General features: G+C 38.4%; 1 protein-coding gene across 2 annotated transcripts in view; it reads left to right on the top strand.

Moving 5' to 3' along the window:
* The window catches only part of LOC102228677 (solute carrier family 23 member 2-like), a 45,349-nt gene extending 30,962 nt beyond the window's left edge, over window positions 1-14,387 (top strand). For both annotated transcript variants that reach the window (XM_023343638.1, XM_023343640.1), the window contains 9 exons: window positions 286-356; window positions 3,266-3,447; window positions 4,822-4,942; window positions 5,393-5,549; window positions 6,595-6,742; window positions 6,845-6,950; window positions 7,353-7,620; window positions 7,977-8,072; window positions 9,203-14,387. In XM_023343638.1, coding sequence (XP_023199406.1) covers window positions 286-356; window positions 3,266-3,447; window positions 4,822-4,942; window positions 5,393-5,549; window positions 6,595-6,742; window positions 6,845-6,950; window positions 7,353-7,620; window positions 7,977-8,072; window positions 9,203-9,480 — 1,427 coding nt within the window. In that variant the 3' untranslated portion in view covers window positions 9,481-14,387. The remainder of the gene's footprint in view (window positions 1-285; window positions 357-3,265; window positions 3,448-4,821; window positions 4,943-5,392; window positions 5,550-6,594; window positions 6,743-6,844; window positions 6,951-7,352; window positions 7,621-7,976; window positions 8,073-9,202) is intronic.
* The last annotated feature ends 1,929 nt before the right edge of the window (window positions 14,388-16,316 follow it).

The raw sequence follows: 16,316 nt of genomic DNA, 5'->3' as shown, positions 1-16,316 counted from the left end.
TTGGAGCACTCAGGTTTAATGGGTCAGAGAGAGACATTTTGTTTTAATTTACCTTGTAATGTAAAATACTATCACAATAAATCATTGATAACAGTAATAAATAAAATACTGAATTAAAATTTTTTTTTAGTGTATTTGTATTCTTTTTATCTCCAAAAGGTTAAGTTTTATCTTGAAAATGCTTGAAAAGTGCTTGAATTTTGTAAGTGTACAAACCCTGCTCCTAATAAAACGTTTTGTTTGTTAAATATATAATTTAATGATCCGTTTCTCTTCAAACCTCAGCAGAGCATCCGTTCCTGAATGGGACAGAACTTCTCAACACCGAGGACATCTGGCACCCCAGGATACGCGAGGTGAGGCGAAGGAGAAGAGGGAAATTTAAATGATTACAAAATAAGCTTCAAAAGATTAAATCAGAGGTTGTTTATATTGTCTTAAGTAACGTTTTATGCAACTTTTTACACAACAGAATTAGAATTCAGTCCTGGGTTTTTCCTAACCTAATATAAACGTACTTTGTTGTGATGGAGAAATCCCCGTCTCCATATGTCTGCAGGGTTCGTCTTTATGTGTCGGATGAAGTTAATCTGAGTTAACCTTTCCAGTCTGCGTGAGCCGGTTCAGTAATTGATCTTTATGTGACGCGAATGAGGCAAAACTGATTTTAAAGTGGAGGGGAAAATGCTTAAGATGAAGCGGGGACAGAGAGGAACTTAACGGGGTCATTACCTGGAACATCGATTCCATGATGATGATGATGGCAGCAGTTTATGGTAATTTCTTGATCATTAAATGTGATTAATGTGATGTTTGTACAGGCTTTCCTTCAGGCAGTGTCCATATTTACAGCTGTAAAGTAAATGTTTAGTTTAGAACAGCAGACTCTGATAAACTGGACATATTTTTTCACAAAAAGTATTTTTCTTAAAGTGTGTACTTTAAAGCAGTGGTCCCCAATCACCGGGCCGCGGACTGGTACCGGTCCGTGGACCAATTGGTACCGGGCCGCACAAGAAATAATTAAATATTTTTCGTTTTATGTATTATTTGAGTCTGGAGGATCTTTTATTGTAAAAATCCTTTAACCGGATTCTCTCGGTTCTTGCGCGCCAACATTGAGCCACAAGCAGCAAAATGAGTAAGAAACTGATCAGATTCTTTGGAAAGTTTCTCTGCCAGGGGAAAAGGCCCAGAGAAGAGACAGGGGAATGGATTTATCCCGGTAGGTGATTCCCACATTTCAAGTTCTGCACGATATGGTAATCGGCTCGTTAATGAGGCAATGAAGCTTCAAACTGCTTCACTGTGCGTAAATGGTAAAAATGGTAAATGGACTGAACTTATATAGAGCTTTTCCAGTCATTTTGACCACTCAAAGCGCTTTACACTAGAGTCACATTCACCCAGTCGCAATCACCAACACACACACATGTATACACCAATACACAGATCGGTAGGCAATTTGGGGTTAAGTGCCTTGCCCAGAGGCACATCGACATGTGGCAGGAGGAAGCTGGAATCGAACCTACAACCTTCCGATCGCAAGACGACTACTCTACCAAAGAGCCACAGTAGCCCGTGCATAAGCAACACTTCCGGTGTCGTTGTCTCTCACCACTCCCAGATGGACCGTCTCGTTGCAGAGAAACAAGCTCAGGGCTCCCATTAGTTGTTATCGTGAGGTAAAATTTTCATGAAAGTAAAATATTCGTTTTTTGTGGCGCATCTCTATCTTATTTTGGAGGGATATGTAAACGTTACCATAGTGACCAAAGTCAGAGAGCGTTAGGGCAGTGGTGGAGACGGGATGAGAGGAGTGGAGCTTGTGAGTTTTAAGTCTTGTTCACACGATTTAAGGATTGTCGGTCTATTTTCCAAACCTCTGTGATCACAGAGCCGATAAAAGTACAACAGGTTCGATTGGTTCGTGTGTTCAGCCACATGGCAGGAGCAACACACCACGCAAGAACCGATTCCACTCACGAACATCCTGATTCCAGAAGAAAAACCAGTAAAAACCCCAACATACCATACGTGAATTTAGAATAATCAAACACGGATGACGATGTAGAAGCAGTAGTGATAGTTTGTGCACTCATTTAAGTGATAAAAAAGAAAAGGCCTTTTATAAAAGACTGTTTGGGATTCCTCTCCATGCTTACGTCACCGCGCTTTCTGATTGGCTACCTGTCACATTCAACAGGCTGCGTTCTCGCTCCCAGTCAGGGAAAACCCCACAGGCTGAGATAATCGGGCCAAGACAATGTTGAATATGCCCGATCTAAAATCGGGCATATTCAACACACCACCACGTAACACACCACACACTGCAGGACGTTGTAAGATTGTCGTAAAGGAAAAATCGGGGCAAAAAAAATTTGGCTTCAGCGGGAACACCAAATGCAGAAGCATTATCTGACGGTTTCTCCTCCCTCCCACCCCCGGGCCGCAGCAAAATTGCTAAGTATGACCGGTCCGCAGTAATAAAACGGTTGGAGACCACTGCTTTAAAGTGTTCAACAGAACCACGGCTCATTTTGATTGGATTTTTAACAGGAGACATAATTACTTCCCCTGTTTCTCACTCAAATGCCTCATAACACATCTGATTATTTGAGATGTGGTTGAATCATGAGATGGAAAGCAGTTTTAAAGCTTCACCACTTTCCAAAAACCACATGATAAATGGAATATTTCTGGCATTATATATTAACTTAATAAAGTCTGTTATAAAGATCCGTTACATACGTCTGCAATAAACTGTACAGATGCAGACGGCTCTGTTGAGCTTATTGAGATAATACTTCATTTCTCATGAAAAGTGAGTCTAATGCAGAGATCTGTTTGTATGACAACTAACACGTGTGTCAAACCCGAGGCCCAGGGGCCTGATCTGGCCCACCGGAGCGTTTTATACAACCCTCTGGTCCCTTAAGTTTTTCCACAAATCCACACAATTCGCACAAAATCTAAATCTGTTTTAGAAAAAATTGATTTAAATGAGATCTGGTATGAAACAATGAGATTTTCTTTCTTTTTTAAAGTTATTTTATCCTCTCTTAATAAACATGTTTATTTAGCAATCAGCACCAAAAAATGTGAAGTAACAGGTTATTTATATTAAGTTTAAAATATAAACTTAATATAAATGTTTAAATTGTAGCTCTGCTCAGCTGCAATAGCCATTAGCTTGTAGCTGAGCAGAGCAGTTTGATTTATGACTAAATAACTAAATAATTACTATTTCTCCAACCTTTCACAGATCCAGGGTGCGATCATTGTGTCTTCTATGATCGAAGTCTGCATCGGAGCTCTGGGTTTGCCTGGGATGCTGCTGAAGTACATCGGGCCCCTAACCATCACGCCCACCGTGGCCCTCATCGGGCTCTCAGGCTTCCAGGCTGCTGGCGAGAGGGCTGGAAAACACTGGGGCATCGCCATCCTGTAAGCACAGATTCAAAATGCAAATCAAGAATTTATGAATAAAAGGGGAAAAAGATTTTCAGACAAACCTGACTGTAAAAATATGTTAAAACATCAATTAACTGATGCTCGATACCATCTGACTCGATACTACCTGACCTAAAGAAATCACCTTAGTAGAACATGAAGAAGACAGCAGGATCTTAAAAAGAAACGCTTCATGCCCTAAACGCTTTGGTACTCCAGTTAATCACAGTGAGAGCTAAAGCACTGCACACTATTAAAATCAGTAGCTGCATTTTTGTTTACCTTAAATTGCACAAATTGGAATTGCAAAAATAAATGTACTTGATGGAAACACGGCAATTTAGAACAATTTTATATGTTTCTGTATGTTTTTGCAATAGGTTGAAGAAGTTATTCAGCTGCATCAAAACTTGTGTATTTCACAAAACTACAATGTTTGAATGTTTTAATGAATTAGCAAGGTGTCTGCGCATACTTAAAAGGTTTTAAATCCATTTATCTAAACTTAAGGCCTTAAAGTGTCTTAAGTTAATAAAAAATGTAAGTTGGCCTGTCATATATTTTGCATTTTGACATCTCAGGACTACTTAATCGCAAATATATATATATATTCTTGTGGAACTTTTCTGTCAGCCGTTTTGTGATTCAAGGCGATTGTGGCTACCGCTAACTAGCTGCAAATGTACCATAGCTAGCTCTTTTGAGTCAGTCATGAGTGCAAATGTATCACCTTCTAGCTGGATGACGTTCATCTACTCCTCACTTCTCTTACTATTCTGAGCTAAAACATTTGGAAATACTTCTATACAGAATGAGTGATTTTTCTTTTGTACGTTTCTGTCATGATACAGGCATTAAATTTCATTGTTAATTATCTTACAAGGTCTTAAAAAGGATCAAATTTGTTTTTGTGAAACCTGCAGAAACCCTGATTTGCCTGAGTTTTAAACAATAAAAGTTGAGTCTACATCTGTCCGTATAACCTGAAGCATTTCTGGTAAAACCAGTTTTCTGGTGCAAACCGGGAACTTTCTGGATATTTTTATTGTAAAAAGAACGGTGTAATGAAGGTAGCTGGTGCAGTTTCTGATGTTGAGGTTGTGTGACATCAGCTCCTGCCGTGTCATTGTTGTTGGCTGGAGGGCTTCTGCTCTCGCTCTGCAGGGATAAGGATATGCGCCTGTAGCTACCAGAGTTCCCAGGCTGTTAGGATAATTGATTTGCGCCGAATCCTCTGGAGTCGTGGCGTGACGCATTCAGGACTAAATGGAACATCTTCGAATAGGATTACTCCTCACACTGGGGAACAGAAAGTGTAGAAAATAACGAGGCCCTATTATCTGACTGAAGGGCATTTTTTGTCTGCAGGACTATATTTTTGGTGCTGCTCTTCTCTCAATACGCTCGAAACGTTCACTTCCCCCTGCCAATCTACAAAGCCAAGAAAGGCTGGACGTCCTACAGGCTGCAGGTTTTCAAAATGTTCCCGGTGGGTATCCGTTTTTCTGAACATTTCTTTCCCTTGTAATGAGTTCACCTTGTTTTATTTAAAGATTTGTTCTCGTACAAGTCAAATTATTCAGCAGAAGTAATCTCATTCTCCCCCGGCCTCCGTAAATCAGTCCTTTTATCCCCTCTGCAGGCCAAATAATTAAAAACACCACAGGTCTGTCTGATTTGTGTGTCTCATTTAAGATGCTTCACTGTGATCTCAGAAGCCAGGAGCGAGATGGAGCATTGGATATCAGTGATTTTATGCAGAAAGTGTTTAATAAGTTGTATTAACTGGTACTTTAAGACACTTTTGTGCATCAGATTTTTTATATATATTATTTAGCATTTAATAAGAATTAAGACTCAGGACTTGAATTTGGCAGGTATGAATGTGTTTTTCTCTTCTGGTGAATCTAAAAGAGGTTTTGTTCTCCCCTGCATGCAGATCATTATGGCTATTTTGGTGTCATGGCTGCTGTGCTTCATTTTTACGGTGACTGACGTTTTCCCGCCGGAGGAGAACAAGTACGGTTTCTACGCCCGCACTGATGCACGTCAGGGAATCCTGAAAGCTGCGCCGTGGTTCAAGATCCCCTATCCCTGTGAGTTTCTTCAAGATGGAGAGAAAGAGAGAGTTAAAAACTTCTTATATCGGGTTTAGTATTTAGGATAAATGGGAATATTGGTCAGCTTTAAGTTTCAGATTCGCAGCTGTTGTTTTACAGAACACTGAAGCTGAAATTACTAATCTGATTAATTCTGATGAATCGATTATTTAAGTAATCAACTAATTTTGTAATCGATTAATCATTAACGGGATCATTCAGACTCAAAAGGCCAGTTGCTGAAAACATTATATATTCAGAGCAGTAATTAAGCCAAAAATGTAAGATGGATGGATATTTGAATAATTTAAATTAAAAAAGCTTTTATTTAAATTTAAAATTGTGATTTAATTTTGGATGAAAATTTAATATTTTAATATCTAAAAAATTAATTAAATAAAAAAATTAAATTAGTGTAAAAATTAATGTAATTTAAAATTAAACTAAAAAAAATTGAATTAAAACTTTAACATTTTTAATTTAAATTTGTATCTTAAAATTTCACATTTTAAATTCCAATTTTTCAATAAAAAATTTAGATTATACTTTATAGTCTAAATATTATTGTATTTTAGACTATAAAATAAAATAGTATTTTATAATCTAAAAATATTGGTCTATATTTTAGTCTAGTGTATTCTAAATATTGGACGGTAAACATTCCAGTAATATTTAAATGTTTACATGGTTATCTAAAAAATTATTGAATTGTTTCTTTTAATTTTTTTATGTATTTCTCATATTCTAAATAAAAACTTGAGCGAATGTGGCAATTATTATTTGATAAATTGTCAGAATAATTGATAGAATAATTCAGCACAATAAATGTTTGAAAACTTTGTTTTATGTGTTTTTTTTATTTGTTTTTGCTCCAAAAATGAAACTCGAAATGTCAAAAAGTTCTGTGTAGCAGTATAGGTGGTGCAGTTTTACACAAATGGATGTGGAGCGTTGGGATTAGTTTTTGTTTTCCTAGACGTGGGAAGCTTCACCTTCAGTGGTTGGAGGAGCTCTGATCCTTTCTGTCCCTCCTCGTCTGCAGTCCAGTGGGGGACTCCCACCGTCACGGCTGCAGGTGTGATCGGCATGATGAGCGCCGTGGTGGCCAGCATCATCGAGTCGATCGGCGACTACTACGCTTGCGCTCGCCTCTCCTGCGCTCCTCCACCTCCGGTCCACGCCATCAATCGGTGAGCTGCTGTTGCTGCTGCTGTCTTTAAAGCTCCGGCTGCAGGATTTAATGGCCAGCATGACACAGATGTGTCTGTGATGCTTCTCTTCTGGCTCATTAGGGGAATATTTGTAGAAGGCATTTCCTGTGTGCTGGACGGCGTTTTTGGGACAGGAAATGGATCCACCTCCTCCAGTCCGAATATCGGTGTCCTGGGAATTACAAAGGTAGTAAACCGCTACCTTTGATGAGGTCTGGGATTACTCATTTTCTTTCTTTCTTTCTTTCTTTCTTTCTTTCTTTCTCTCTTTCTTTCTTTCTTTCTTTCTTTCTTTCTTTCTTTCTTTCTTTATTTTTGTTTCCTTTTCTTTCTTATATTCTGTCTTTTTCATCTTTTTTCTTGTTTCTTTGCTTATTCTTACTTCTGTTTTCTTTCTCTTTTATTCTTTTTCTTTTCCTTTGTTTTCTTTTGGTCTTGTTTTCTTCTGTTTTCCTTCTCTCTTTTTCTTCCCCGTCTTTCTTTTTTCGTTTTTTGTTCTTTTCTTTTTTCTTTCTCCTTTATACAGATGAGCAAAATAGACAAACAGTTGTTGTAAAAGCCATTTTGTTGGTACTGTTTCCCCCTCCAGGTGGGCAGCAGACGTGTGATCCAGTACGGTGCCGCCATGATGCTGCTGCTGGGGCTTGTGGGTAAATTCAGTGCCCTGTTTGCCTCTCTGCCCGACCCGGTCCTGGGCGCTCTGTTCTGCACGCTGTTTGGGATGATCACAGCGGTGGGACTCTCCAACCTTCAGTTTGTCGACCTCAACTCGTCCAGGAACCTCTTCGTCTTGGGCTTCTCCATCTTCTTCGGTCTGATGCTGCCCAGCTACCTGAAACAGAACCCGCTGGTCACCGGTGAGCTAAACGTTTCTCATGAGCTCTTATTAACGGCTTAATTACTCAGGCTATATTTTTGTTTTTATCTCCAATGTGTGGTGCTGGAAAAGTGTTAAAGTTTGCCTTGAAAATGCTTGAAAAGGTCTTGAATTTCACTGTGGGGAAAAGTGTATGAACCCTACATCTAGTGGTTAGATGTAAGGGGTGGTTGTAACACCACCCCTTTTTACAGCAACATTTTCCTTTCATTTTATTGATAAACCCTCATAAAATCCATTAGAAAACCTAAAATAATTTGATCCAGTAAGAAATTCATGCTTATATTTTCATTACAATAAATCAAACAGTTGCTCAGTCTGTTTTCTTTTCCTCAGGCATAGTTGAAGTCGACCAAGTGCTCAACGTGCTGCTCACCACTGCTATGTTTGTTGGAGGTTGTGTTGCCTTTATTTTGGACAATACTATACCTGGTAAGAGTTTTACTCACCTTTTACTCCATAAGGAGGAAGTATGTGGGTGATAATTATGACAAGAACAAGGTAGTTTGGGATTTGCAAAACTATTAAAAAATCTTTAAAAATAACAATATGGTATTTATAGAAATGCAGAACATGTTAAATGTTTTTTTAATTTTGTTGGTGAGGATTCTTCAGAGGACCAATGGACAGATTTGCATCTTTACTCTTTTTTACTCAAAACTGCTTTATTTATAAATAATAGCCTTCATATAAAACATAACAAAAAGAAACAACCCTTTTGGGTCGGTGGGGTAGAGTCGGTTCATGAAAACTCTTGGCATTTATTTATTACCCCTTTGTGATGCAGTTTACTCTAAACACAAGGAAACATTTTCCTTCTAGCTGTTTTGCTCTCTGTTCAAATCCTGAAGTCAAGCTCTGAAGATCCAAACAATAAAGTAGAGAACGGAGTTCATGAGTAGCTGGTCATACATTTAAAAATTCAATCTTTTATAGTAATACATAAAAAAAACATAAAAATTCAATCTTTTATAATGTTATATAATATAATTATATAATAGAAAAAATGCATTTCAAAACACTTGGGGACACTGAGCAAACAAGTTAAAAACAACAAAAGAAAATGTTTCTTGGTCTTTGTAAAATGAGCCATTTCAAAAACCTCCCCATAAGTTACATTCGACATTGCACTGTGACGTTACCTAGCAACCCCAGCCAAGCCCAGCCCGTTACCTAGCAACTCAAATGGAACTCCAAGAAGACAAGTGTTTTGTTTCTGACTTACCGTCCAAAAACCATTTACTGCATTCTTGTTGGGAGAGAAGGAGACTGTTCTTCTGCTTTTCAGAGATGTACGATTGTGTAATTTCACATCTGTTTGCAGCCACAAGTGTTGAGATTAACCCTAACCTATTTTATTTGGATTTAAAGTGACAAGATGCCCTAAAAAGGCTCATTCTGAAAGGAGGTTAAAATAGGCAGAACTGACCAGACTAAAATCTCATTATCTAAGAAAAATGTAATGAACTTGTTTTGCATAGTCCATAGATTTATCCTAAACTGAAGCATAATAAATCACCATTAAATGAACTTTAGATTAAGATCTGGTTGTCTAACCTCAGGTTCCCTGGAGGAACGCGGCATCAGGAAGCTGAAACGAGGAACCGGCCTCAACGTCACCGAACTCGAAGGCATGAGATCCTACGATCTGCCGTTTGGAATGGCCTTCTTCCGCAGACACGACATCTTCAAGTACATCCCCATCAGCCCCGTGTTCACCGGCTACCGCTGGGCGCGGCTTCAGGAGGGCGGCAGGTGTCGGATGGGACACGGGGACGTGGGGAAGCGGGGCGGGGCCGGCGCCGAGGGTGGCAACGCGCCTGGGGAAAGTCGGGTATAGCCCTCGTCCAGGGAGGGATCTTAGATTTTTAGGGAGCGAGGGATGGTACACTAAGGTGAAATGATGGGAGCACAGACAGAAGCTGAGCAGGATTGTGTGGAAGGAAAAAAACGTTGCACCAACTTCCCCATCGGTATCTGTTTTTCTTCGACTTGTCTGTGTCTGTCCCCACTTCCCTCTATGCTATTTTCAAGCATGCTGTAGCAAGTCACGGCATGCGTTATAAAGATGTCACCATGCAGAGGTCAGTCAGTCAGTCTGTGTGTGTGTGTGGAAGGATAAAACAAGCTTCTTTCCAGAAGGAGACTAATGGACATCAAAACAGAGCCTGTGTCTCCTAACTGCTGCTAATTTACTCTCCCTGAATCCGCTCATAAGAGACCTTCTACTAAAAGCACAGCAGGGTGGATAATGTTGCCTCTAAACTTTGTTATGCAACCACATTAGTCACACACACACAGACGGCCTCGGTAGAAGTAGTTTGAGCGCTACGATGCACGATGTGGGGTCATGCAGACTGATAGAAGTAGTTTGTCAGGTGCCCTTAGCCATGCAAAGTGATTGTGAGATTTATTTTTATTTTTTTTGCACTATCTGCCTCCTGATTTTAATACTAGAATGTCATTTTAAAGCCGAGTCGTTTTCTTTATTAATTTAGCAACGCATCACATACCCTTTTTTGTCTTTAGATATATTGAGGATAAATCCAAAACATTTAGGCGAAATTATCACTGTTGGTACCGGTTTTCGTCTCCTTACCATGTCAGTATTATGCAGAAGAAACTGACAGTCACACCGACTTTATGGAGTTGAATTAGTGACTCTAAACAGAGTTTGGTTACATTTATTTGTTTTACGTGTCAACCTGACATTTTCAAAAGCTCTGACGATGCACACGGCAGCAGACGCATGGCCTTGTGGTGCAACCTTCATGTAGCGTATTCAGTAGCGGGTTAACTGAATGCTCCACAGGCGCCTCACATTCCTGATCCTAGGTCTGGGTTTGGTCACTTATTCTTGTTTTTTCTTTTTTTAGTAGCAAGGTGCTGCTGTTTTAAGTTTACTTCCCTGAATCAGATCCTGACTTCCTGTTGTTCTCATTACTACGGCGCCTCCTAGGAGACATGGGGGATTTTTTAAATGTTTTTTATTTTGCATTAGTATTGTACTCCTTCGCAATAGATTACAGTCACAGTTATAACAAATATCAATTTAAAATTACACACAAATATGCTTAAAGAGTCTCAGTGAAAACGTTTTATATATTTTTAACTCTTTGGTGCAGAAAATTGTTTTAAAATCAACCTAACTGTTTATTTTTGTTTGCGTAATATCTTTCAGTGGATATGAAAAGTGCACATGAAATCGACCTTTTATTAACCATTTTAAAACACACAACCTAAACTTGTGTGATGGCAATATAACTCATTGAAAATAATAGTTTGGATATGTCTTTAATTTCTTCCATTCAAGTATCTCTTTAGGTTTTAAATAGGGATAGAAATCCCATGTTTGACTTGCTTGTGGTGCATTTGTATCCCAAAGATGTAAAACTTCAGATATCTCACAAATGAGATATTGCATATGAAAGCCTTACAAAAACCTTATGTTGTAGCAGAAAGACCCCGATTATTCAAAATGCTGCATGAGCTGACTACTAAATACATTATTGTGAGAGAATACAATAGTTCTGCAAGAAAACTCCAAATAAAACTATTTCTCCATGTCTCTTAGGGGCTCCGTACATTAAATACTTTAAATCTTTCATGATTTTTCACATGAAAACCAGAAACTTTAATGGTTTTATGTGATGGAATACCACAGATTAGGGCTTAATTCGGAGTTTGATTAATGTTTTTAAGAATAAAAACCTGAAAAGTGTGGCTTCTTCAATATTCACCACCTCTGATTCAACACTTTCAAAGCCACCAATTGGAGCTGCAGGTTTTTTGCCAAATTCTGCTTTGCTGGATGGCTAAAGGTCAGATTGGATGGAAATTAACAATGAACTCCACATTTTTCTGGCTTTTATTGTTTGTATTAAATAAATTGAAATTTAAGTGGTGTGAACGGCTTTGTGCTGTTCAGAGATTTCCCTTCAGTTACAAAATATGATTCCCTGCTGAGAGTTTATTAAACCAAAATTTATATTTTTGCTTCTTTTTGTTGTTTTCAATTTTCCTGTTACAGAAAACCAAAACTTTAAAAGTTTTAGCATTTGTTACTACTGAGATCCTTCGGCACTTCTTTCTCTTATTATGGCAGTTTTTTTATTTATTTAGGTGATATTTTGCAGATTATCGTTTTTTACCGTATCTGAGTTTACATCCCCTGATCCGATACTCTCCGGCTCCAGCACCTTTTTTGTTTTTAGCAGTTTTTATCGTCAGATTTATTTTGCTTCTATTCCATTCCATTTATAGCTGCTTGGATTTTAAGCCAGGAAAATGAAACATTCAGAAGTTTTTCAATTTTAAGAGCCGGGGCCTTTTTATTATTTTTTATTTTTGTTTCTTTTTACTGCAAGTGCTTGCACATAAAGGGTGCCAACAACACCGGGGTCCAAATAGGCAACTCCCACTAACCTGGACTTTAAAATGTCCTCCATCAGTAGGTGTTGAAATGTTTTATTAAATGAGCTGAACACGAGTCGCTGAATGTCTTCAAAGGGCCTTTTTTATTTATTGATGGTAGGATCTGATTATAGATTCTGTCCTGTAGTGACTTCACTGATTTCACTTTTAAAAGTTGTTCTTCCATTTTATCCAGAAGTGATTCAATTTCTTAAAGACTTTAATGCTAACATAAAACACATCTGCACAGACTCTTACGTGTGTTCGATTCTTGCTTGGATGAGTTCTTCTAAAGACACTCAAAACAAAACGTATTGAAGTGACTCAAATGGGATTTTTATCTTTGCGAAATTTTATTTATTTTTTTTTTTGCCGTGGTCGTTCACACTTCCAAATATATGCTATACCTATACGTGCTCACCAATGTGAACTGCAAACAACCTGAAAGTGTCCCGTATGCGCAGTAGAGGGCTCAATAACGTCACACAGAGAGCGTGCTCATTGTTTTGTTAACCGCCATAAAGAAGAAGAAGAAGCAGCTGCTCATTGTTTGCGGAAGTAAACATGGACGCTAACAGTGTAGCATGTCTTGCGATTTGAAGTTATTGTCCGATTGGAGCAGCGTATTAACAAGGTAATCCTCATTACCATCCGCCATGATTGTTGTTTTCCTTCCCGCTTGCACGTATCAGGACACAGAATAGTGACGTTTGTCGAGCATCAATGATGTTCAGGTCGGATGAATGCGACTTTACCGTACAGATTCAGGACACATTTGAAAAGATCAGATGCGTATCAGATATCCAAGTGGCCTGGGACGCATTCGAAAAAAATCTGACCGTCATGAAAGGTCGACAGGTCGCGTTAAAGCAAAGATTTCGTCCCTTTGAGCTGCAGTGTGAATGTAGTCTCATTTATCTGATGATGTGCCGCCATGTTTTTTTTTTGTTTTTTTTTAAGATTTTATTGGCTCTAGGGCCTTTACTTGACAGTGAATTGACAGGAAAGAGGGTAATGAGAGAAGGGGGAAGACACGCGGCAAAGGTCACCAGGCCGGGAATCGAACCCGCGACAGCCGCATCGAGGACTAAGGCCTCCACACGTGGGCCGCGCTTAACCCCTGCGCCACCACAGCGCCGCCATGTTTGAACTAAACATTAGGTTAGATGGGATCTGATTATCATCCTGGATAAGATGGAAGAAACAAGACAAAAGCTGACCATCGTCTCCGTTTAGAGAATTTTAAAACAAGCAAACCATCAGTGACAACCAGTTTGTTATTCGCCCACCAGCTGGTGGTGAGAAAGTAGAGATCAGAGCAGAGATTGATTTGGTGTTTTACGTCTCCTTTTCGCAGTGAGCTCCTCATAACCTTCACACCGTCTTTCACCGTTTCCCAAAATGCACCTTGCACATCTCCCGTCATGTTGTCCCTCATTGTCTCCGTGTCCCTCGCCAGTCCCGCAGAGAAACTGAATTCAGTCCCGTCGTGTTTGGTGTACCTGGTTTTCTATCCTGGGGATCCTCACTGTTCATGTTTCTGGCTGCAGGACGAGACACCTGCTGGTCACCTTGGTAAGAGCCGGCTGCTTACGGGCAGCTGAGTGAACCTGCCTTATCTCTGAAGGACCCCTTTAGTTGGTCTCTGTGCCTAAAAGCAGCTTCCTTTTTCACCTTTGGCTCCCAACTTTCAAGTTTTTCTCCTCGTTTCTGTCTGATATTCAGAGTCCGATTACATGTAGTTGTTACAGAAGCAGCCCAGTTAGAGTAAAAGCCGCCGGCGTTCTGGTTAAAGTCCATTCAAGTCAAATGCTGGCTCTTAAAAAGGTCACCACAAGGTGACAGACACTGATCCCTTTCAGTTATTTTGAAGGGGGCTCTGCCTGAAGATTATACTTCTGTGTAAAGTGTTTTATCTTTTTCAATGTCTGTTTTTTATACATCATTTTTATGTTTTTGCAAACAGGTATTTGTAAAGATGAAAAAAAATCCAAACTTTTAATCGTAAATCATGCTGCAACGCACACCGTCTTGTACATTTTATTTAAAACGTCAACACATTTAAAGCTGTTTGTAATCTGTGGTTTTGGTGAAACCCTTTTGTCTGTTTAGGACTTTTTTCATACTGTATTTTTTCTACTCTTTGAACATTGCTTTCTGCTCACCAGTATAAATCAAAGAACAAGCTGAGAAACTTTAGACATAAAGACAAAACAGAAACATGTATATTTGATGTTTGCTGAACAGTCTGGACGAGAAATTGTGTAAACTAATTGTAACATAAAAATGATTTATTTGTTCCTAAAACTATTTAATAAGATGTTGCAGAATAAATCAGTCCATTGTCTTTTTTTCACCACTTTTTTTTTTTAAATAAAATATACAGCTGCATGTCAGTAAACTATATATTGTGGAAATGTTTACTTCAGTAATGTAGGTTAAAAGGTTACTTGTAGTATTTCAAATGTCAAATGACTAATGAATAGCCAAACAAAACTGCATTTTTTTTCTTTTCAGAAATATTAGGTTATGGTAACATTACTGCCTTTTCAACCGGGAGAAGCTCCGAATCATTAATTAACCAGGCTGCTCAAACTCCAAGCATATTTATGGAAAGTCAAGTGGAAGGAAAACCTGCATATGGGGAGTATTCTCAAAAGGAATATGAGACACCAGAGCCACATTGATTGCCTCCATATCAAACTGCATTAATGTAATTCAAGCAAAGGGAGCCTAGACTAAGTATTGCATGTATTTACAGTACATGGACATAGTTTTTTTTATTTTCATTAGCTTTAAGCTGTAAATTAACAGAAAAAATATTTCGAATGGGTTGCTTTTTTTTTTTTTTTAAAGTAATGAAATTAGCTTCTATATTTTAATTTGAGATTCACCAGCAGATGCATGAAATTTTGTCTTACCAGAAATAGCCAGCAGGGGGCGACAATGTGGCCGAAACAAGAAAAAAGTTATAAAAGAATGTAGTTTCACACCTCAGCTTTTTAAAAAATGTTCTTTTTGTCAAGAGTTTTGAGTCTTCATACTTGATTTAAATTGTAAATAACTCCTGTGCTATAGGTTTTGGTTTAGTGTTTGTTCATAAATCACATGTCATGAATCTTTAAACACATTGATGGGCAGCCTGTCACACTTTCACATTTATTTATCTTGACAGAAGAGTTAAATCATTTTTTTACTACAAATATTTTGGTACCTCCAGTGTAACAGACACACAACTATTGGCTAAACACTAAACATACATTAGATTATTGACTGAAGGCTGAACTGTAGATTGCATTCCAGATTGCTGCATCTAAGACATTACATAATGTTTACTGAAGCATATTCCAGTAATAGTTAAAGCACATACACATAATTTGGACATAATGACTGATGTTTTCACAGATTCTGATGTAATATTGCTAGTATTACACAATTGCTATATTTTTAGGAGTGGCAGTAATTTCCAGTAAAACAAACACTGGTGATATTGGCATCGCAGAAGAACCTGGAAGATAGCGACGGAGGAGGAGAAGATGAAGCTCTTAAAGTTTCATATTATTTATTTAAAACATTATTTACAAAGCGTGTGTTTAAAACAAATCATTAAACTGAAACTGTGGCTGCATCTGCTTTCAAGATGATCACTTCGATGAAGATTTCAGAAATCAGTTTAAAACTTGAGACTGAGAAGTTTCACCTTCAGGTGGCCACTAGGGGGCTCTATAAGGCTGCTGTGAATCTGTTGCATATTTATGAACTGGAAAGATTTTTTTATTGTGATTCTTTTTAGCACACACTGTTTTTCTATGTTTTGGCAGCTTCATTATTAAAATAAGTTCATACAGCTCTGTTGAGTGAATCTCATATTAGGATTCTCCTAAATCAAACATGATTATTTACACAGGAGCAAATTTATCTTTACAAACTAGAGTGCATTAGAATACCATGATATGGTTATTTTATATACACATATATAAACACATATATTCACTTTTCATACAGTATATACCCTGAAGCACCGGGGGGGGGGCAGCTCAGCCAAGAAAAGCTTCAAATTAAAATAATGGAATGTACAATATATACACTTTGTTCCGTAATTTAAATCAAAAAGGGAATAAAATTAAGTTAAAATAAAGTTGTGTAAGTTCTTGGCTGGGCTGTCCCCCCGATGCTTCAGGATGCTAGCACCGCCCCTGGTCCAGGACTCCATTAAATAACAATAATCGACCATTGTGCGCGTGCCCGTCTCTCCCATTGTTG

This window comes from Xiphophorus maculatus, chromosome 12 (genome assembly GCF_002775205.1).
Source record: "Xiphophorus maculatus strain JP 163 A chromosome 12, X_maculatus-5.0-male, whole genome shotgun sequence".
In the NCBI taxonomy this organism is placed as follows: domain Eukaryota; kingdom Metazoa; phylum Chordata; class Actinopteri; order Cyprinodontiformes; family Poeciliidae; genus Xiphophorus; species Xiphophorus maculatus.
The sequence above is the reverse complement of the archived record's forward strand: the minus strand, read 5'-3'. Positions and strand labels throughout refer to the sequence as shown.